Genomic DNA, 23,641 nt, shown 5'->3' with positions numbered 1-23,641 from the left:
CGGTGTAGACATCATTGGCTACACTGGTTGCTATGGGTTACCAGAGCAAAAGCTGATGGACCTGTGTGAACAGGTCGACGCAGACAGAGAGGATGGTAGGAATTGGATTGCACTGGCTGAATGGTTTACTTCCAAAGGTTATCGGTTCATCAGAAAAGCTGAACGCATGGAACATCCAACCAGCTAGGAGCTGCTAAAAGACTACTTAGGAGTTTGCAGACTGCATGGCATTGTGGGTAGAGATGCAATCGACTACCTGATCAGAGTGTTTGAAGAACTGAGATTGGAAAATGCTGTTGAGATCATTACCAGCTAAACTCGATAAGTGTCAATAATACACATCGCAAACCCATGGGCAAACAGCCTTGAGATACCTTAAGATGGAGAGTACATTTCAAGTATTTCCCAAAATTTAAAAGAAATTGGAGTCAAAACGGGGCAAAGCAAGGGGTGGAGATCAACAACACGTGTTATGCCATGGGATTTAGAGTGGAAAAGAAAAACCAGAACGTGTCTGTCTGTGGACAGAGCATGTAACTTTCTGCAGTTTCCTTTTAACGTGATCACTTATTAAAATCTTTCATCTCATTTCTATATATCATGCTTTGCTACAATCTGACGAAATTCTATCACCTCTTGTCGAAATGGTATCGTTAAGCTCCCACAAACTGTTCCCCTATATGCATGTAGATTATAGTGTACACTGTACATGTACAGTGCTGTACATGTACATGTGCACGCTTACCCCACACCGAGCGCGCAATGACCACCAGCACGTAGATTACATGCATTGTACACAGCGCATTACATTCCACGCGCGGCCCCGTTGCTGTACGCTGCAACATGCCCTTGAACCGCAACTCCGAAGCACACTTCCAACTTAGCCATTTCCCCCCCGGCCAAATCTTCCTCGTAGTCGATCCTACTTTCATTTGCACATATGACCCGTACATTCGACCCACACAGATCCCCAACTCATACCGTACGTGTCCCGCCAAACCACACACCGAAAGTCTGTGTCCGGTCACGGCACAGCGAGATCAATTACCTACGCTCACCCTCAGTTTTACCCCATAAGAATTACGCGTAGCCATCCAGAGACTAAGTGTTGTACATAACCCAGTGTACCGAGAAAGGCCCACGCTTTCCTTTCCCTCGTTGACCAATTCCCCCGTAGCTCACACACGAACGGCCTTTCACCCTCCCGCTCCCAAACTTCCCGGACCTTATCGCTCTCCAGAAACCAAGTCAGCAAAGACCAAGTGTGTACAAAATCCCCATAGACTTTTGTTCCATAGACTTTCTACAATATGAATAATTCATAACCACCCTAATCCAGCGCTTCCATTGGCTAAGTCTATATAAAGCGACCAGCTCCAGTGAGAAGCATTGAGCCTGCAGCTTCGAAGAACAACTCCCTGACCGTTCGTGAGTGTACATGTATAGCTCCAATATGAACAACCTTACTATCACTCCTGAATAAATAGCTCAGACTTAGACGAGCAGTACTTGAGTAATATCCAGCCTTACAAGAAGCAGTTGCTCATGGTAAATATGGAGAAGATGTAAATAATTCTTCGGGATAAAGCAGTAGTGTGTGTATAAGTCAGTCCATGGTCAGTCCAATGACTCTTATTATTTATGATAACGACTCCCTACCCCAAGAGAGACGTTACAGTATTGTGTAGGGGGCCTACCGGGAGGTTTTACAGTGTTACTTAATTTTACTTGAAATCTCTTGATCGATGTGCAAAGAAAGTTCACCATAGTCTTCAGTAGTTTCATGCATATCTGTAAAATATTTGGTACCATTTTGCTTTGAAAGTAAAAGGCTTTCAAACGGAAGCTAATCCCATTCAATGGAGTACCTTGGCCTTTGCATACTTTGGAAGAAATAATTACTTTTAGATAAATGGATGTGTTATTGTTGTTTGTAACAACCTCGTGTCCTTAACTGACGCGAGATGTTTTTAGTAGCGCTGAATTTTGAGTCTCAGTAACCGAACTCGAAGCAATCGTCCTGGCCCAAGTGTACGGACAATTTAGACTTAAAAGTAGTCTTTGTTGACAAACAGAAGTTGGTTTTAAGAATACGAGTTTCTTTTATTCTCAAAACTTCGCCTCATGCAAAGCTCCTCAGCAGTCAAACAGGGAGTTGGTGAGGAAAATCCTCCTGTTTGCTAACAAGTATTTCACCGCAGCAAAATACTTCACAAATCAAGTATTTTCTCAACATGAAAACACTTCACAGGCTCAAAGCATCAGAGCACAAGTACATTGTAAATTATGCAGTAAGGTTACATCACCCTGCTCTAAATTGATGGCTAATTCCATTGACCAATCAGAATAAAACCAAATGATGTAAACTCATGACTTATATCAATTTCTTAATAAAGTTCCACCCCTTCATTTCAAAGAAATATTATTCCATGAAACAAGCAAAGTTGTGGGTGCACAGGCCTCCGCCCCCACATTCCAAGTAGCTAACCAAGTTTTATCATTGGGTCAACTGGCCCTGGTGAACATATGGTGTTTGACTCATTGACCACTACACTTTTACTTGAAACCTGCACCACAGGGGACTGGTGTACGGCTTGTATTAAGACGGTCATGAAGTTGTATAATTTTAGTGTTTCCCACCTCTGCAGCCCTGCCACTCCGTGCAGATGTAACCATGAAACATGACTGGGATTTTCCAATACCTTAAATGAGTAACATGACATTTATTATCAAAGTGGTGTCATGATTTGTGTAACCTTGTATATTCTGTTTGCAAGTCTTCTGTACAGCAAAAGATTTGCAGCGTTTTGCTTGTAGAATATATCTCTTTCAAGGTCTTCTTTCTTTGTAGTATTTCGTAGATGTCAATAGTTTGTTGACGTGTATACAATTTTGCATGGTCTGCACAAGATGTATATTCCACGACAATTCTCAAATTGGTGGAAAAGGCTCTTTCTACCTTTGCACCATACATTGCGAATCCATGTACTTTGCAAAAAGCCCCCGTTGTGGAGTCGCATGCCGTTTTTGGACAAAAATATTTGTTGTACAAATTCGTCATTGACATACATTCCAAGTTTTTGTACACCTCTTGCAACATGCGTTCTCTTTCAGTTTGGACGGCTTGTTCTTTTTTCACTCGGAGCTTCTCGATCCAAATCTTGTGGAATCTAACCTGGTTTTGCTTTTGTTCTTTTCAATTTTTACATGCCTGTCTGCCATTGTACTTCCAGTTGGGTCTGTCGCAGTTCTCACAATAGCGACTCTGGCCGTTGCTTGGAATAAGTGTGCACCACAATTTCTTCTTCGATTCTACACGGTATACATTTCGATCCAAAGCTGTGACGTATGTACCTTTTTTTGTGGCTCGCCTTTTCTCGCCAGGTCCATCTGCAGCACTCGGTTGGTGGCAGATACTTTGCGATATCGGGTCTATACTCGCAAATGGCGGTCGGTGCCTTTGCATTACAAAGAATGGTGCTACTTTCTTTTTTGCAGTATACTTGGGGGCTTTCGAAGATGAAGTTGTTTTCTTCTTCTTGGTACCCGGAAACTACCAAGACAAATATAGGCAACGAGACAAAAGAATATTCCGCAATTGCTGCGCGAATTGCCGTACACAGTTGTTTCTCGTTTCGACACCGAATGGCAACCACGGCTATATGTCTGGTCACTATGTTGGCGTACCATCCGGTCTGACGTATATCGTCGAATTTGGCACGTCCACCTCAACGCATTGGCGATCTATCGCTTTGGCTACCGTCTTCCAATGGGTAGCTACGCTACAGGATAGGAAAACAGCTTTCGTTTTGTTTCGACAAGAATATAGATTAAATCAGTGCTCTGAAATATACGATTGCCGAGCTTTCAGTAACTTCAGGGCAAGCAGATTCAGTTCTGAATGAACGCGGGAAAATCCACGTTCATTCCCCCCAGATGCAGCATTCCAAGTTCGAAAATGACGCACTGCTCCAGTTCCTCACGCTGTACATGTACATCGGATGACGCTTTCCGCAGGATGCAGACACTTACGTCACCGAGGGAAATGTGGCGGCGCGCAAAAGTGTTGCGCGACAGTGAGACCGGGTGTTTGTTGGCGCACACTGCGCAAGTGTTCCGCGAAGCGGTCACAAAGGCGACGCTTGGTTTCTCCGATGTACAGTTTACCACAGCGACGACATGTAATGCAATAAACCACATTACTAGTACATGTAATGCATCTATGATCCCCGCGTATTCTGTAGCTACTCCGGGGGCTGACGACCGACAGGCTGTTAACTATGTAGGGGCAGGTGTTACATCTGGGGCGCTGACAAGGGGAATTGCTGCCTGCTTTTGACAGCGAGACGGAATCCATCCGGGAACGTACAACCATGTCCCCAACCGAACGATCGCGCCTAAACGCGCAAATCGGGGGTTCGGCGAAAATGGAAGCTGTGGCCGCCTCATTACCGAATGTACTAAAATGCTTCAGAAGAACATTACGTACCGGGATGTTTCGAGGGTGGAGTACGACGGGGACGCGATCACGTTGCTTGGCCCCGGTGGGTTTCAGAGCCGTTTCGCGCGGGATTGAAGATACGGCGTTGAAGGCAGCGCGTCTGTGATAGCCGGAGGGTAACCGCGCTGATGAAGGAAACCTAGCATTTCCTTCCCACGCGCAGAGAACTCAGCATCGGTACTACAAATCCTACGCAGTCGAAGAAACTGAGAGTAGGGGATGGAGTTCTTACACTTGAGGGGGTGAGACGATTGGTATGGCAGGTAGCTGTGGGAATCTGTGGGTTTACGGTAATGCAAGGTTGTGCCAAGTTTCCGCGCTCAGATCTGGACGCGCACGTCGAGGAAGGTAACAGAGTGCGACAATCAGATGTGTAGCGCAGTGCTGGGTGAAAAGCATTCGCAAATGCTGAGAAATTCTCAACGTCATCACGCGTACCGGTGATAGCACCAACTATATCATCGATATTTCGCCGGTACATCACTCCACCTCACGTAAGATCATGAGGTGTATTCTGCATACCATGCATGAGCACACCGATAAATGGAGCAACACCATTGATCGGTGCCGACGACATCTTTATGTTATCACAACCCAATAAATACTGCAGAGTCTGTGCACGCGCATAGTCACGACATATAGGCTGTTTTCCAATACTCAACTTCGGCTCCGTCTCTGGCTTCAACTGTTTTTTACTACCTGACTTTGAAGCTGTAAGCGCACTAATTAGTCTAATAGTGTCACAAAACATCATATAAGATGCAAGAGAGCAAAAAACTACAGTAATCAAATTTGATTGCAACGTTTCAGGCCCACAATCAGGGATTGGTTTCGGGGACGAAGCCTGAGACAGAGACGAAGTTGAGTATTGGAAAATAGCAGCTCCGGAACGTTCGGAAGCTAGGGAAAGGTTATAAAGTATTAAGGGCGCTATCGCTCTGCTATCGCTTGACCATGTCCAAATGTTATTTTAAAAACTTAATATTACTTAACCTTGTAGGAGACTCTAGTACTACTAGTTCTTTAATTAGATGTTGTACTTGTAGGCACAAAATGACAATTGGAGTGCCATATCCAGATACACTTGACATCCTGTGCACAAACCCTTTAAAACTTGTGCTTCAACGTATTCACTACATCATTCACACACATTGTGTCTGTACGTACATGTACATGTACGCATGGCACATTATGTAATGGTACCGCCCACGATTCTGTGTGTGATCCGCGTTTGACACCAGACCTATGGGCGGCCAAAAGTGCCAAAAGTAATTTTAACAAAAATAAACAATTACGAGCAAACAGAATCTTCTTATTCAAAAATCTAAATAATAAAACACAAAACAAACACTAAAACCACTTGAGAAACAAATTATTAAAAATTTCAATTAAAAAAAATTACAATTTACATGTCACAAAAAATAATTTCACCAAAAATGAATAATCACGGGCGAACAGCATTTTCTTATCAAATGTAAAAGGTAAAACACAAAAGAAACTCTAAAGAATTTATAAAAGGAATAATTTAAAAAATAAATAACCAACATCTGAAAACAATATGCCCCCCAAAAGTTCCCAAAGTGAAAACAGTAAATGAAAATACAAAATAATTGAAAAAAAAAGAAACAAACTTGTCCAAACTAAAGGTCGCCAGCAGTTTATTTCAATTATTCACACCAAAACTAAATGCAAATCATTAGAAAAATTTTGAAACAAATTTGGTTCCGACGTATAATACTTTATTTTTTGTAAAATTAATTTTGACCCTTTTGGCCCTTTTAGCCGCCCGGGTTTTTTTTTTAACAAACTCAACGCGAATCAGTAGAAAACTCTTAAACAAACTAACTTGGCTCCATCGTTGGGGGCGTCCTATACCATAAACAACTATTGTGTTGGCGGGCGCGATTGGCAATGTCCACGATCGCGCAAGTGGGTTGCCGATCTTGTTGCTCAATATTATTTGGCAATAATTTTGACATAAGCTAATTGCCCTTTGCTTCTGGTTAACATTTATTGAAGATTGTTTCCAAACGGGGAGGTAAAATTGGAGAATTCTTGCAACCATCTAACCATCAAACCACAGACCCATTTCTCCGACATCTGTTCCATGTAAGATGTTGGAGCGATTTATATTAAAGCGTTTACTCCACCATTCTTCTCTCTACAGCATTATCCCTGATTCTCAGCATGGATTTTTACCTAAGCGCTCATGTACCACTCAACTGACCAGTCTTTTTGACACTTTGGCCCATACTTTAGATAAACCTAAACCTCAGAGAATTGATGCCATCTTTCTTGATTGGTCCAGGGCATTCGACAAATGTGACCATTCACTCCTCTTATCTAAATTACATCATTACGGTATATGTGGCAATCATCTTTCATGGTTGAGTAAATTTCTTACCAACAGACAGCGACGGGTCATTTTTTCAGGTGCCAAGTCCGACTGGATCCCTGTAACATCTAGTGTTCCTCAAGGATCATTCCTTGGTCCTGTCTTCTCTTATTCAATCTTTTCACCGCAAGACTTGGCAAACCTTGTACAGTCTCCGCTACCCCAATATGCAGACGACACGGTTGTATACGTATATACCCCGTATAATCATCAACTCCAATAATTACAGTGCAATTTTACAAGAAGATCTGAACTTGATTAATGAATGGTGTGAAGAAAATCGCATGCAGCTGAATTCATCAAAGTGTAAAGTAATAACCCGCTCAAAGAAACAGGCTCTGACCCCTTACTTTCTTTACAGGTTCCGATGTACCCCTGCAGGTGTCTCACTCATATAAATACCTTGGTGTTATACTTTCTGACGACTTAACCTGGAACAAACATGTAGACATGGTTCGTACCAAAAGCTCTACAATTTCTGGTTTTATCCGTCGCACTGTCAAAACTCGTAATAAAGATGTACTACTTAAATTATTCTCTTCTCTTTGCAGACCTGTCTTAGAATACGCAGCTCCTGTCTGGCTCCCTTATCTCAAAAATCAAATTCAATGCCTTGAAACAGTAACGTAGATTTACAAAATCTTGCTTACCTTATAATATTGCACACACTCTCTCGTACGAACAGCGCTTACAGGAACTCAATCTTCCACCCCGAGTCTACAACAGGCTGACTTATCTGAGCATGGCTTTGTAGTGAAATACCTCCACAAACACATGGATGTCTCTTCAACTCTACTTCCTCAGCCAAATACTAGGAGAACTGATGTTTTACTCTTCATTCACCAATACAGTCGGACCAACTGCCTTAAATACTCACTGTTTGTCTCTTTTCCCAGGTTTTTCAACAGTCTCCCTTCTATCCTCCAGAATATGCCTTCAACCGTCTCCAAAGGAATTTCTTTGCTCTTTACGTGACCACTTGTTTATCCGAGAACCTAACTCACAAGCTTTCTAATCATAACATAATGTTCTATTCCCCTCTTTCTCCTTCTTCTTTACAGACGGACAATTATTTTAAAAAAAATTTATTATTTTATTCTCTGTTGTATTTTATTCTTTATTCTTAATTCCTTTTATCAGAGAGTAATTATTTATCATAAGTGTCGTATATGTTTTGTATTTATTTCAATTAGTTTGGAGAGCCCCTTTGACAGAAATTATTTCCTTTGGGCAATCCTTCGGGGGCTGATTGGAATATTCTTTGTAATTATTATCTCCTCATCTTATTGTGTTTGTATTTGTTTCTTGTAACTTGTTCTTCCCGAGAAATGAAATGAATGAAATGAATGAACACATACCATGTTACCAGCGCAGCAAGAGGACAGCTAGCTACTGGTAGGCGCAGCGCACTGCAGGCTTGGGACGGTATGTGTAATGATACATGTCTCCTTTGGTGGAGTGGAGTTCGGCTGCCATAAATCCATATGGATTTCAATTTTTTTTCCCGGACTGTTTTCCAAAGTTGAGAGAACTGTTCCTATGGCTCAGGAAATTAGGGAAACCGTTGGTATAACCAAGGTTCAAGGAACAATTGTATGATTTTTATCCTTTTGCTAACGGGGGTTTTTCAGGAATATTCCAAGAAGATTGCGCTTTGTGCTGACAGTAGATATTGCTAGAATTCTCCAATTTTGTTTCCCCTTTTGGAAAGAGTCTTCCATAATGTTAAGTAAAAACAAAGGGCAATTAGCTGATGCCAAAATTATTGCCAAATAATATTGAGCGACAAGATCGAAAGACTGCGCTCGCCAACACAATGATTGCGTATGGTATAGGACGCCCCCAACGATGGAACCAAGTTAGTTGGTTTAACAATTTTTCATTGATTCGCGTTGAGTTTGTTTGTTAAAAAATACCCCGGGCTGCCAAAAAGGCCAAAATCGGCCAAAAGGGCAAAATTAACTTTACAAAAAATAAAGCATTACACGTCGGAACCACATTTGTTTCAGAATTTTTCAAATGATTTGCGTTTACATGTGGCTTCGTTGTGAAAAAATGAAGTAAACTGCTGGCGACCTTTGGTTTGGACTTCTTTTTTCTATTATTTCTTATTTTGATTTACTGTTTTGATTTTGGGAACTTTTGGGGGGCGTATTGTTTTCAGATGTTGGTTATTTATTTTTTAGATTATTTCTGTTATAATTTTTTTAGAGCTTGTTTTGTGTTTTACCATTTACATTTTGATAAGAAAATGTTGTTCGCCCCGTGATTATTCGTTTTTGGTGAAATTATTTTATGTGACAAGTAACTTTTAATTTTTCAATTACACTTTTTAATAAATTGTTTCTCAAATGGTTTTGGAGCTTGTTTTTTGTTTTATTATCTAGATTTTTGAATAAGAAGATTCTGTTTGCTCGTAATTGTTTATTTTTGTTAAAATTAATTTCGGCCCTTTTGGCCGCCCATACAGACCACAGCGAATGAGTATCTCGAGGACATCCGGGAAATTCCTTGTACTTGAAGCTAGCTGACAATTTTTCCAGTTGTCCAGTGAGTAGTGTACAGTCGGGAGGTTTCTTGTAAGATTAAGCATATTAAGTAATGCTAAAGAGTCAATTTTGAGAAACTTACGTAAGGAGACGAAATTTCCAGAAGAATTGCATAAAAATCAAGCAGCGCAGACAAGGACAGGGAGACCGTGAGAGAGAGAAAGACCACGTAGAGACACAAACCGCAGGGGAGATTTTGGAAGGGAACTGGAAAGTCTTTGACTTGTTGACTTCTGCACCATCTCAACCTGTACCGGTGGCGAGTTGTCTGTGGTGAGACACTTAATTCTTGTAAGCAAAGTTCGTCCTGACCAAGTGAATTGCAGAGCTGAATTTGGTTCTGGAAGAGACTCGGAGAGTTTGTGAACTGAATCCAGTTCCAGTTTATGGGATCAAGTTAAATACGACGGTCGTCACACCCTCGCCGTTTCGTCTTGAGCCCGGTCATTCTTATCGGACGCGGTCTTCATTCCCTGTTGCAGCTCATTTTTGCACCGTCTAGGAGTTGGACTGAACTGTTTTTCGCCATCTGTAGAGTCCAGCATTCTTCACTGTAGCGCATCTAGCCAAGCTCTCGCCTGTAAGATCGTCTTGTTTCTATTCTTGATTCTTTATCCTTATCTTTGTAAACTAGTTCCAGTCAGCATTTTCTTCGCTATCCTTACTTACTCAGTGCATGGAGGTAGATTCTACCTCCATGCTCAGTGTAACATTCTCATCATACTTGTTTATTTGTTCCTCATGATTATCGAGTTTCTAAACCTTTTTAGGCCAAGTTTTGTCCATCTTTTTTTCTAAAAATTAGTTTCCTGATTCACTTAAGTTTTCCTTGGGTGTCAATGAATATCACTTTGCGTAACTTTTAGATCTCCTTTTCTGTGATTTTTCTCATTTTTCCTTCTTTCTTACTCTGTTGTAGTCTAAGTGCATTAGTGATGTTCACATCACTAATGCTTAGTGATGTGAACATCACTAAGCATTAGTATACTTATAAATACTTATACACAAATGTATAAGTATTTCCATCCATTTGCCTCAGAACATGCCTTTCTTTGTCTTCTCTTCCTTAGTTGATTGTATATTTGGACTTGCCAGGGGATTTGAATACTTAATGAGCCCCATAGGCCTGTGCACAATTTTAATTTTATGACATGTTAATCCCTGTTGTAACTTCCAGTAAGTACTAGAATTGATTTTTCATCTGCTAGTTTCTGTAAATACATTCTTTTACCCTTTTTTAAAAGCTAGAAGTTTGTGTCTGAGTCCCTATTCATTCAGTTTCCTGCAACCTTTCCCTAAAAATTGTTGGTTTAGTTAGAGATTTTTGTTGTTTGGGGAGTTCTCCAAAACCGAATTCAAACAGGTTAAGAAACTGCTTGTGAGGAAAGAGGGAAAAATAACTTTATACATGTAAATAAGAGAAGGTTAGGAACTCACCACTGACTTCTAGCAGACTAGGGCTCGAGTAGAAAACCACACTCCAATTAGGAGGAAAATACGTGTCTGGTCTGTGCTACACTGAGTGTGGCCAAACACCATGTGGCTATGGGGGAAAGGCTGAAATAAACAGGGGGCACACTACTACAAAAATCAAGTACTCTAAACTAAAGCTAAACATGTTTAAAGGGGAACTGAATGTGTATTTAATAGCACTTATTTCTGGCTCTGCCACATCACCATCAGTCACCATGATGGGGCATGCTCAAGAATGCCACTTAAACAACTCAGAATTTGGCCATCCATTGTTGCTTCTGCCAGTGAAGGCTATAATTTATGTAGACAGAAATTCAGTTCAGCAAGTGAAATTAAACCTCCTCATTAAAAATGGCATGTTTTCCCAGATTTCAGGAAGTCCAGTAGCCTGACCTACATGTATATTTAAGGGTCTATGGACGCTTGAATAAATCGAGCCCAGTGCTCATGACACCTGGAACTTTGCTTTGAGGGCAGAAGCCTAGTACATGCCTTTTGCTGTACAAGTTGAAGACACTCAGACACGTCAGATGTCAGATTTCAGTTTTGGCTCTGAGTCTTTTTCTTCCCAGATTTACATGTAACAACATCCATTCCAACAAAACTCTTCTAATACCATGGGAATGGTTCACATTTAGGACGCTAAAGAGTTACAAATTAGAATGGACTTTACTTCACCAAGGAAAAAACAGGTCATTTTGCGCCTCTTGTGAAGTTACCACGATGTCACGTTTCATGTCGCACGTACATGTGTTGGTGCATAATGCTACGGACACTGACTTGCATTTCATATGTGTCATGACATAATGCATCAACGACCGGTACATGTAACAAGAAATTCATTGACATCACTGCCCACAATAGAATATCACGAAATTACATTGACAATGAAAGAAAAAAGTCCAACAATGCATTTTACATGTATTTTGTTTTTCAGGAGCGTGGTGGATCCAGCTCATTCAATCATGGCTCCTTGACACTCAAGTACAAACTAGACAACCAGTTTGAACTCATTTTTGCTGTAAGTATGGATTTTTGGTGACTTAACTTTCAGCAAACAATTTGACTGAGTTCTGTCATGGTTATCTTGATGTAAAACTATATGTAACCTGAAAAAAATGGAACACTAGAAGAAGACAACTCTGGGGGGAATCGCTTGCGCAAAATACTCCCTAACTAGGGATCAACAAAGGACAAATCGCGAGGTCTTTCTAAAAGAAATTAGACAGGACAGAAAAAGTGTTTGATTTCAAAAGAAAAAGTCAAAAGAAAAAACTATTTCATTCAACAACCGAGAACCAATCTAGAAAAAAATTAATCTACAATCTATTAAGTAACTTCTTAGCTGACAAAAAAGTAAAATGAAAAGTCAAAGAAAAACAACAAAAACCCCCAAATTAGTTAAAATACCTCAGACCGTAAACTTGAGACCTGGAAATTCAATTTTTTTAGACCTAGTAAACCTTAACCTTTTAGTAAAAGACTCTCAATAAATATCAGCAGTACAAAAAAACAGAACCAGGTAATAAGAAAGTAATGACCAAAAAAACCAAACCAGAACCAAAACCAAACCAGAACCAAACCAGAACTAAAACCAAACCAAACCAAACCAGTACCAAACCAGAACCAAAACCAAACCAGAACCAAACCAGAACCAAAACCAAACCAGAACCAAAACCAAACCAAAACCAAACCAGAACCAAAACCAAACCAAAACCAAACCAGAACCAGAACCAGAACCAAACCAAAACCAAACACAGTATCAAGAAAATGCACAAATCAATTACAATCAAACTTCAACAACCAAGTCCACTGCAGGTCCTACACATCTGCAGAGCAGACTTTATATACATGTGCACTCCTTGGCTGCTGACCTGCTTATTGAACAAAGACCCTAAGCATGCCTGGTCCTTGTTGTTGTAGTAGAATTAATGGCATGTACGGCATACGCTAGTGCCCTTTATGCCATTAGCAAAAGGTCGCTTAGCCATGTGGTAGTACGGCTAGAAATTCAAATAGCTAAAGACACTTGATCAGACAGTAAAGAGTGGATATTATGAGAGCCGGAAAGGAAAAAGAAAAGGACATTAAAAAACGAAGAACGGCATTAACATGTGAGCAAGAGAAGAGAGAATGCCAATGATCCTCTGAACATGCAGTGTCGCTGGTGCCCTGCAAGGTCAGACTGTGTACCATGCAATTTAAGGGCCCGGGGGCCCGCCGGGTTCTTCTCAGGTCCGCAACACCTTCAGGTGATGAAAGGCGACACTGTGTCCAGCCAACCATTGGCGTCCCCCTCTCCCGCACATGCGCAATAATCTCAACCTCAAGGAGGAATAAACACTCTAAAGGGAGAAGTTAGATATTGACATTACAATTATGGATGTATTTTAGGACTGAATGGGAGAAATTGGGAGAAATGTTTTTGCCCTAATAATTGTGTGAGATTCATTTGAGCGTCAGTTAAATCTAGTGTTTTCTGGAAGGTCTGTCTCTGTGTATTGAACTTATTACACTCAAGCAGGAAATGTTTGATGTCATTGATAGTGCCGCAAGAATCGCAAAAATTATTGGAAGTTTTTCCGATGTTGTAGAGGAAAGTATTAAGTCCTTTGCAGATGCCCAGGCAAAGTCTGTGTAGTTTAATTTCTTGTGGACGTCCTTTGTCCCATTTTGTAAAGATAAAGGAAGGGTCAAGCTGTAGGTGCTTAGAAGGGTCAATTTTTGGGATGAACTTTTTCCAATTATATATGAGATCCTTTTTAAGACAGCGTTTGGTTTCGGTGTCAGAGAAAGGGATGTGATGGTCAACATTTGTTTTTTTTGTTCCTAGTTTAGCTAATTTGTCAGCTTTTTCATTGCCAGGAATATCACAATGGCCCGGAATCTGTTCGAATACAACATCGTTTCCTTGGTGCTGAATATTAATGAGGTGATGTCGAATGTCACAGACGATTTTATTCTGAGGCAGGGGGTTAGCAATAGCTTGGATGGCACTTAAACAGTCACTGAATATACAAGAGTGAAGTGGATTGACGGTTTCTATCCATTCCACGGCTAAGAGGATGTCGAAAAGTTCAGCTGTGAAAATAGAGATACCGTTGTTAAGTCTGACATTTTTGGAGTAGTTAAGTTGGGGAATATGCAGACTGCAGCCAACTGTGTTGAGGTCAGGATTAAAAGATCCATCAGTATAGATCTGAAGTGATTTGTGCCAAACCGTATTAATAACTTCTTTGCTGATACTTCCTCGCATGTTTGGGTCATCATTGTATGAGATCCGGGAAAAGATTTCTGTAGATATGTTAGGATTGTAATAGTGCCAATATGGAAAGGTGTTAGTCAAAGGGAAGGTAACAATATCATATTTAGTAGTTCTGGCTTCAAAAGGAGTTTTGTGTGGCGTTTGACTCCATTTCTCATTGAAGTAATTTTTTTGCCAGTTATCTTGATCAATATACATGTGCTGATTTGGGTGGTTTTTGTGAGCCTTCATTTTGATGCTGTAAATGTCACTCAAGAATTGACGACGGAGGTTCAGTGGAGGGTGGCCACATTCTAGTTGAAGCTTGAAGAGAGGAGTACCTTGGAGAGCCCCTGTACAGATTTTAAGAGCTTGATATTGTTTGCTGTCTAATTTTTGTTTCATGGTAGTGCAAGCGGAGTTGAAAGCTTCACATCCATATTCAAGAACTGGTTTGATTAAAGCTGAGTATAACTGATAAAGTGTCTTGCAGTCAGTGCCCTACGTGGTTCCGCTAATACAGCGCAGGAGGTTAAGTTTTCTTTTGCATTCCATCACAATATTGTGCATATGTAGTTTCCACGTAAGTTTGCTGTCAAAAGTAACGCCCAGGAATTTAGCTGATTGTAAAAATTGGATCGAGCGGTTTTGGATAGAGAGGGAGACGTTGGATTTCTGTTTGTTGGTGAAAAGAACTGCAACGGTTTTAGGATAGGATAATTTGAAACCCCATTTTTCACACCATGTGAGAATGTTATTAAGACTATTTTGGATTATTTTCTCAAGGTAAGAGATGTTCCTGTTAGACTTCCATATGGCTATGTCGTCTGCATATTGGGAAACTTTGACGTTAGGAAGGTTCTGGGAGAGATCGTTCACTGCAATGTTAAAAAGCAATGGACTGATGACACTGCCTTGGGGAACACCATTTTCCTGGGTTCTTTCAGCAGAGAGAATATTGTTGGCCTTAACCTGGATTTTTCTATCACAGAGAAAATTATCAAACCAGCGGGTTATTCGCCCATATATGCCCATGGCTTGGAGTTTAATTATGACCCCTTTATGCCATAGCATATCGTAAGCGTTCTCAATGTCAAGAAAGACTGTTAAAGTACTTTATTTGTTAGCACGGGCTTTGTTGACGGACGACTCAAGATTAAAAATGTGATCTTTTGTGCTACGTCCTTTACGGAAGCCGCTCTGTTGCTGGCTGAAGAGGTCATGTGTTTCTATATACCACAATAAGCGGGAGTTAACCATGTGTTCCATTAGTTTGCATAAGGTGGAGGTGAGAGCTATTGGGGGGTAAGATGAAGGGTTGGCTGGATCTTTCCCTGGTTTGAGGATAGGAATGAGAATAGTGTCTTTCCGCTGCTTAGGACATTGGGGGTGTACCAGATCATGTTGAAGATGATGAGTAAGTATTCCCTGATTTTAATGGGCAAATGTTTGATAACCGCATTGCTGATTTCATCTTTTCCCGGTGTTGTACATTTGGAAGCATCAATGGCATGATTCAATTCGTCAATGTTGAACGGTTCATGAAGGACTCCATCATTGTTGTCTTGAAACTTGAAAGTGCTTTCCGCTTCTTTTCTGGTGTTGATGAAAGAGGGGTTGTAGTTTTCATTGCTACTGATTTTAGCAAAATTATCAACAAGGGTCTCAACTTTATCTTTGTCAGTGACAACGTTTTTACCATCATAATTAATGACTGGAATATTGGTCTTTTTGTGAGAAGGGTCAATACATTTAATTTGTTCCAGATAAGTTTAGTAATAGTTCTTGGCTTAATGTCGTTGCAAAATTGTTCCCAGTCTTTTCTTTTTGCAACTTTGATGGTTTTCTTAGCGATAGCACAGGCTCTGTTGCAGTTTATTAGATCAGATGGGAGACTAGTTTTTCTCAGTTTTTTTAAAGCCTCCTTTTTGTTTTGTATAACTTTCTGACATTCGTCATTCCACCAAGTGGTAGGTGGTTTGTTTGTGCGACTCGGTTTGGTTTTAGGTATAGAACTAGTCATTGTGCAATCAAGTTCATGACTGAAGTTGTCGTATGTGGCGTCGATACTGACTGTGCTGTCTGGCTTACTGATTAGACAGTTGCATTCCTTTGCGAATTTGCCCCAATCAGCTTTTTTAAGTGACCACCGACGTGTAGACTGGTTAGTGCTTTTATAAATCCGGTGATTAATTTCAATAGTGATTGGACAGTGATCGCTCCCCATCGTGTTATTTAAAATAGTCCATTTGCATTTGGAGACTATGCAAGGGGAGGCAAGGGTACATGTAATATTTATACATGAAAGGGAACTGCGTGATGAGTTAACTCTGGTACCTTCTCCAGTGTTAAGACAGACCAAGTTGTTGTTAGAGATGATATCATCAATAATTTGTCCATTATGATCAAGTTTAGAGCTACCCATAGTGGGTTGTGACCATTAAAGTCGCCACAAATTATGCAAGCCTTGTCAGTGTTTCCAATGATTTGGTTAAGTGAGTTGAAGTCTAGTGTGGAGCAAGGGTTGTAAGCATTGATGATATTAATTATAATTTTACAGTCATCGTAAATTTCACCTATTTGGAGCTCCAGAGGGATATTAAAACCCGTTTTGTATTTGAAAGCAACTCCATGTTTTTCAATAAAAGTACATCCACCACCACTTTTTTTGTTTGAGTTGTTTCGGTCATGGCGGTATACATGTACATCGTAGCCACTTAATCTGAAATTTTTATTCTCTTTCAACCAAGTTTCTTGGACGCAAATGATGTCTGGTTTCTTGATCGTAGGCCAGGAGTAAATTATTTTTTTTAGTTCCTTTTGATGAGCCAGATGAGCCTTTTGTGCATTCCATTGTAAGATAAGTAAACCTGTCATCAAAGTGTAAATATTCATGATATTGCGTTTCTGTTACTTTTGGGGGGTTGGCTTGCGTTTGACTGGTTAGATGAGTGTGTTCCTGTTTTTGTTTGATGAGATTTCGACGCATCTGTTTCTTCGGGCTGGATGGAGTCTGTGGAGTGGATCTGCGTCTGCCTGGCTTTTCTTTGTGCTTTTTGAGTTCTTCAGGTTCGGGACGAAGGTGGTCGATAAGAGATTTTGTTGCAGCTACTGTCTCGTCTTTGTTCTTGAGGGTATCCATTATTTGCATTACTCTAGTGAGTAGTTCTAGGATATTGACTGCGCTACAAAGGCACTGGTGTGTGGATTCAGTTTGTGTTGCAGTTGCCTGTTCAGTTTGGGTAGTGCCATCCTTTCTTTGTTTCAAGGGGAGGGTAGTTCTAGGTTGAATAGGTCTGCTGACCTAATAGTTTTTGTTCTATTTGGGTTGTCACGACTTGTGATTTTACCTCAGGGGTCGCCATTGGTTGTGTTGCAGCAGTAGATTTGGTGGATGATGTGTTCGGGTTTATTGAGATGTCTGTTTTGATAGCCTTTGCTGCGTCTGCGTATGATATATTGTATGAAACATTGATGTTGTGGATGTGTCTTTCTTGTTTCATAGTATTGCACCCTGCATATGCTGATAAATGTTGCTCCCCACATCTGCAGCATTTAACTTCATCCTTCTGTGTGCAGTGTTCGTATGAGTGGGAGCCGCCACAACGAACACACCTAGTAGCGCTACGACAGTTATTTGCCACATGACCAAGTCGTTGGCAGTTAAAGCAACGGATGATGGGTGGGATGAAAGGCTTGACTCTGAAGTTTTCATATCCTAGTTGGAAGGTTTCAGGGAGGGTGGGAGTGTTAAAAGTTAGGCAGACAGACAGACTTTTCTCCAATTTACCATCTTTTCTGCGCATTAGACGCTTGACCTCTAGGATACCTTTTTTTTTGCAATCTTCTAGAATTTCTTTGTCATCTAGTTCAGTGGGGATTCCAGTTATGACACCTTTACTCTGGGTTTCTGATTTTGCAAATTCGGTAGTTATAGTCCATTGATCAAGTTGCGACATGACTTTGAGTTTTTTGGCCTGGGCTGACGTATGACATCTTCTGCTCCCTTGATTGTTTTTGGTGACGCTTTCACGAAGTTGCGACCCAGGATGTTCAAGGCTTTAGCAATTTTAATGGGGCTAACCTTAGCAAGTTTGATATCAGGGGAATTAATGGTGACCAGTGTAGGTTGACTCTTGATGTTTGAGTTCTGAATGAGACGGTGTTTAGGTTTGGAGTTTTGTGGAGGGTCACTATCTGAATCACGGTAGACGTCACTTTATGTTATGTGCTGCCGTTTATGGCTTTTTGGTTGAGACTGTGTTTCATTTGGGCTTGACTCATTAATTTATCTAGGGTTGATCGTGATCTGTCATCATTCTCTTGAAAATTGTCATAAGGCAGTCTAAGATTAGATTGTGATAATTGATCCCATGAGGTGTCTGATTCCATCTCATCTTCCATCTTGGGGTGGAATCGGCCTAAAGCGGCCTAGAAAGGGGGAAAGCTTAAAGTTGAAAACCTCCTGATAATGAGATATTGCTTACCAGTTGAAGTAGCAACACGAGAATCTTGAAAAATAATCAAGTATGTCAAATGAAGGCAGTCACTGGCTGACAGAGATTCAAATTTTCGCGTACTCTCAAACATCCAATCCTACGTCCGGTCAAGGCAAAATCTTCGTGGGTCTCCGCATGCCTGGTCATTGATGAACTGCATGCCTCTTAAACAAACACTTTATACAGGGGTGCACGCAATGCAGGTTTTTGCTGGGTAAACTGGGGGTACCACTCCTATGTTGCTACGTGGACTAACAAAAAACAGAAAGATTAGCTGATACATGTATACACAGCATGCGACCCTAAAAGAGCCAAGTTATTTTGGACTTCCTGAAGGAGGGGGGATTCTACTGCCCCCCTGCCCAGAGATCGGCTATCCCATGATCCATTGTTTTAAACTTGCCATGTTTGTAGAAATGCTCGTTATCATTAGCACTGTGAAGTTTCAACTCAAACTGACAAATGGCTTTGTTTTTTTGGCCATTTGAAGTTCAAGGCCTCATTTGTGTCATTCTAAGTGCATTGAGCACATCAGTGGAAAAGTATATGTCTCTCGCTGGCCTGCCCCGGAAAAACAGGTGCCACATGAGAATGTGTACATTTCATTTTCAAATATTAGTATAAAAATTACGAACAAAAGTTACTAAAAAATTACTGAAGGCTCAGTGCCTGAAAAAAGCACTGTGAGGAGGGAAAAAATATCCAGGGTAGGAGGATTCCTACTCGCCCCTGCCTCGTTTAGGATTGTAGCTTAGTCATTACAACCATAAACACTGCAATACGACACTAAAATGTGGTTGTGACCAGTCTCTCAAAGCCTCCAATTGATGGGGTGGGAGGGATTACCTCAGAAGTCATGTCATGAATTTTACTTTGCAAAGCTAGGCTCACATGGTTTTACTACAGCACTACCGTGTATACATGTACATGTGTGTACAGGTACATGTACATGTACATTGTACAATTCATTATTCCAGAAATTAGGGGTCCATTTTTTTTTGTCTCCCTGTTACATCTAATATGTGATTTTGTAAGTTCAGAACAAATTTCTTAATTTCCAAGAGTGATGAATTAATGCAAATTACTTGCCAAACAGATAGTAATAGTTTGAAATCAATTCCAGTGATATCTCCATGTCAAATAACAAAGGTCAGATGTAACAGGGATACAAAAATGTCATACATGTACCTCATGATGCCTAATTTCTAGAATTACCATACAGTTTCAGTGTTTGCCAAGGTTCAAATGAACATAACTCAAAAACCTTCAGAGTGCCCATTCTAAATCTTTAGGGAAATGTTGGTTACATCTACGCGTAACAGTTGAAAAATTCACACATTTTGAAAAAAATCAAGTTCAAAGGACATATATATTTGCATATTTCAGTGGTACATAGGATGATTTTAACCTTTTATATTTTCTTCTTCCTTTTCGATCTCCTCCAAAGGTCGCCTATCAAAACATTCTCTCCTTGTCCTACTTGGATAAGTTCATTGATGACGTCCGCCTGGCATTCAGTGACAAGTACAAGGAGGACCTGAAGATTTGATGACGTCCGCCTGGCATTCAGTGACAAGTACATGCACAAGGAGGACCTGAAGATTTGATGACGTCTGCCTGGCATTCAGTGACAAGTACAAGGAGGACCTGAAGATTTGATGACGTCTGCCTGGCATTCAGTGACAAGTACAAGGAGGACCTGAAGATTTGATGACGTCCGCCTGGCATTCAGTGACAAGTACATGCACAAGGAGGACCTGAAGATTTGATGACGTCTGCCTGGCATTCAGTGACAAGTACAAGGAGGACCTGATGATTTGATGACGTCCGCCTGGCATTCAGTGACAAGTACAAGGACGAGGACCTGATGATTGGCAGTCTCTTAGGGAAGTTTGATTTCACGGGGAGTTCCAACGATTGCTGCAGCTACAAATGTAGCTGATGAAAAAGAGAGCAGAGAGAAGGCTAAGACTGGTAAACAGGTGAGCCGGGTTGCCCTCTGTTGAAACACAGAGCACCTTCTGTTGGCAAGTGCAGTGGCGTCTGTCACAGGACCATTGAGACATAAGGTCCTTTATCAGTGTTCTTGCCAGGTCATTTTAGTTTTGGGGGCTGTGATGCTAATATTTTTGGCTGTGATGCTTAAATCTGACAATGATGCTAAAAAGCTGGCTTGTAAGATAAATGTTTTTTGCAGCAGATTTCTCCAGAAACTTGAGTGTAGCTAGAAGTTACAACCGTCATCCACGTACATGTAGTCCGGGACAGCTCCCACCACGGCCTGGCTTGATGAGTGTAGCCTAGCTGTGCAATGCTACACACACGTACCGTACCCATTCCGTCCGACTTGCATTTCCAATGGTCCTGCCAAACCGTAGTTCAGTTACACTCGTATACAACTTCGCCTCTCTATAACTTTGCCTTTTGTGTGTTGTATTATGTCAAGCTACACCTTCTTCAAACCCACATTGAACTTTGATGAAGAGAAGTGAGAGCAATAAACCAACCCTACAGTTTGACTGTCACCCAAACCCCTTTGTTTCACGTCCACCCTTTAATAAATTGTTGACCCCAAATATCACATCCCGTAGACACTAATGAAGTCCATGCTACCATCGACTTGATATTTAGGGAACGCAACACTGGCGGCAGCGGTGGGATCTAAACTTATGTCAGTATACTGTAGTACATGTAATACTACTCGATCACACTTATTGCTCGAATTCAGCTTTGTTCATGCAAGTTGCAACACCAAGTAGCTTAAACGCGAGTCATATGCATGTGTACATGTACCAGTACACGAACACTATGTGACTGCGGTTACTCTGTATGCCCGAGTTACTATAGCAACCACTCCTTTGTGAACTCTCTGAACTACCATAGAACTTACTGTACGTTCGGCCTGCACGACTAGTGACCATGCCAAAGAAATACAGAAAATCGCTGCGGGAGATGACCTTGACCTATCCCTTGAGTCAGTCACCCTGGCCGACCACACGGACCAGCTGGGAACTCTCAGGCAACGACTTGACCAGGCAGAGAAGCGGGCTGCGGAAGCCAAGCAACGGGTTACGGCACTGCGCAGGTCAGTGCGCCCTCTACACCCCAGTCCCAGCCGGAGAAGTCACCGAATCTGCTGAGTGACTCCCCAGCACAACCCAGTCTCACATCCACCGCCACACTTTCCCCTGTGAAAGACTCTGAGCCCCTTGAATCCTCAGTACCAGTTAATAAAATGGACAAATCCAGTAAAAGCTTTGAAGTCCCTTTACCCAGGCAGGGTGAAATCAATAGAACTGGGGCATGGGAAGGTTTCATTCGACCTTTCATGGCCCTCGCAAAGGCCTGTGAATGGTCAATGGAGGAGAAGAAATTTTGTCTCACAAGCAGCCTCAAAGGCAAGGCTGCCAAGTTCGTTTTTTTACAACTCGACTCCTCCATTGTCAATGACTTTGATAAACTCCTTTCAGCGTTGGAAAGCCGATTGGCAGAAAGGCGAACCCAGAACGCATGGCTCACTCTACTTGAAGCCAAGAAACTGTCCCCAAAAGACAGTCTGACTGAATATGTGGTGGACATCTGCCACCTTGTCATGTGAGGATACCCCACAGCCGATGCTGACGCAAGAGAGAGTATTGCCCCACGACATCTCTTAAAGGGGCTTCCCGACCAACAAACCACCATAGCGATTGGCATGGCAAACCCCCAAATGCTGGAGTAGGCCAGAACAGCCGTTGAAAACTACACCAGTCTGCGTGAAAATCTCTCCACCGGGAAAACTCCCCTTTGCGCTCGCGCTGTTCAACCTGCCGAAAAGCACGAAGGAGCGGCTTCAGCCACTGAGACGACGGCAAAGCAGGAGTTCACCATGCACAAGCAGATGAAGTAGTTTTCTGACAAACTCGACCACCGATTTAATGGCATAGTCAAGTTGATCAAAAGAAATGGGTCTGGCCAAAAGCTGGATCCAAACCTACCGACAGAAACGATGCTAAAAGCAAATCTGACTCCACTTGCTTCAAGTGTGGTGAACCAGGCCACGTCGCTAACTAGTGCCCTGAGCTGGCAGCCAAGGAGGCTGTCGCCATTTAGCCGGAAAACTAACTGGGACCGTGCCGTCCAGCCTTGTAATGGTCCCACCCTCTGAACACATAATAAGAATGGCCCGAAAGCCATTCCGTGGCATATCAGCATTTTTACAGGTGCAAATCAACGGTGCAGAGACCGAACTCTTAGTCGACACAGGAGCAGCAGTGACTGTAGTTTCATCAGAACTTTTCAACAGAATTCCTGACGAAAAGCGACCTGATCTTCAGCCCCCTCGCGAGCCCTTGAAACTGCAGACTGTGAACAATTAACATATTGCCATCCAAGGCATGGCCACAATCGACTTGGCCATTGAACAGCAACCTTTCCAGTGGGACGCTTATGTTGCTCCCATTGGAGACGAAGGAATTCTCGGCTATGATTTCCTCTATTTCTGTGACTGCGTGTTAGAAGCACGATGCTTCATACGAATTGCCGGTAACTGGTTCAAGTGGGCGATCAAGGGCACTCCTCCATGTGCCATGAAGATCGCACTGAAAGAGACCATCGTCATTCCCGCATGCAGTGAGTGGATAGCGGAAGGTGTCACTGACGATCAAAAACTTGGCATGAACTTTGCAGTTGTAGAGCCGGCACCAAGCGAAAGTCGAACGCAATGTCTCGTGGTCGGCAGTTCCCTTGTTGACCCCAGCCGCAAGGATATCGACATACCTGTCAGACTCATGAACACGTCACCCGAGGACGTTGAGCCCCAAGCGGGCATGGCGCTTGGATACCTGCATGAGATTGATGAGATGCATGTAGAACTCATAGCTGAGCATGAGAACAACCATGGAGGAGGATTACGCTTTCCGCATGATGGGTGCGTGTAGAGTCCATGCACACCAGCCTACACTCGCAGTCCATTCACACGTCCCCGTCGCTCCTGACTCT

General features: G+C 41.8%; 1 protein-coding gene across 3 annotated transcripts in view; it reads left to right on the top strand.

Moving 5' to 3' along the window:
* Positions 1-1,446: 1,446 nt before the first annotated feature.
* LOC147797934 (signal recognition particle receptor subunit alpha homolog) overlaps positions 1,447-23,641 on the top strand; it is a 28,393-nt gene continuing 6,198 nt past the window's right edge. For 2 of the 3 annotated variants that reach the window (XR_015426991.1, XM_087142839.1), the window contains exons 1-2: positions 1,447-1,548; positions 11,856-11,939. Coding sequence is in view for 1 of the 3 variants with exons in the window: in XM_087142839.1 (XP_086998965.1) it covers positions 1,546-1,548; positions 11,856-11,939 (87 nt within the window). In the remaining 2 variants the exon portion in view is untranslated. The remainder of the gene's footprint in view (positions 1,549-11,855; positions 11,940-23,641) is intronic. The other variant, XR_015426990.1, reaches the window with a different exon arrangement.

Source organism: Acanthaster planci, linkage group LG10, assembly GCF_054643075.1.
Source record: "Acanthaster planci isolate LZ-2023a linkage group LG10, COTS_SCS, whole genome shotgun sequence".
NCBI lineage: Eukaryota > Metazoa > Echinodermata > Asteroidea > Valvatida > Acanthasteridae > Acanthaster > Acanthaster planci.
The sequence above is the reverse complement of the archived record's forward strand: the minus strand, read 5'-3'. Positions and strand labels throughout refer to the sequence as shown.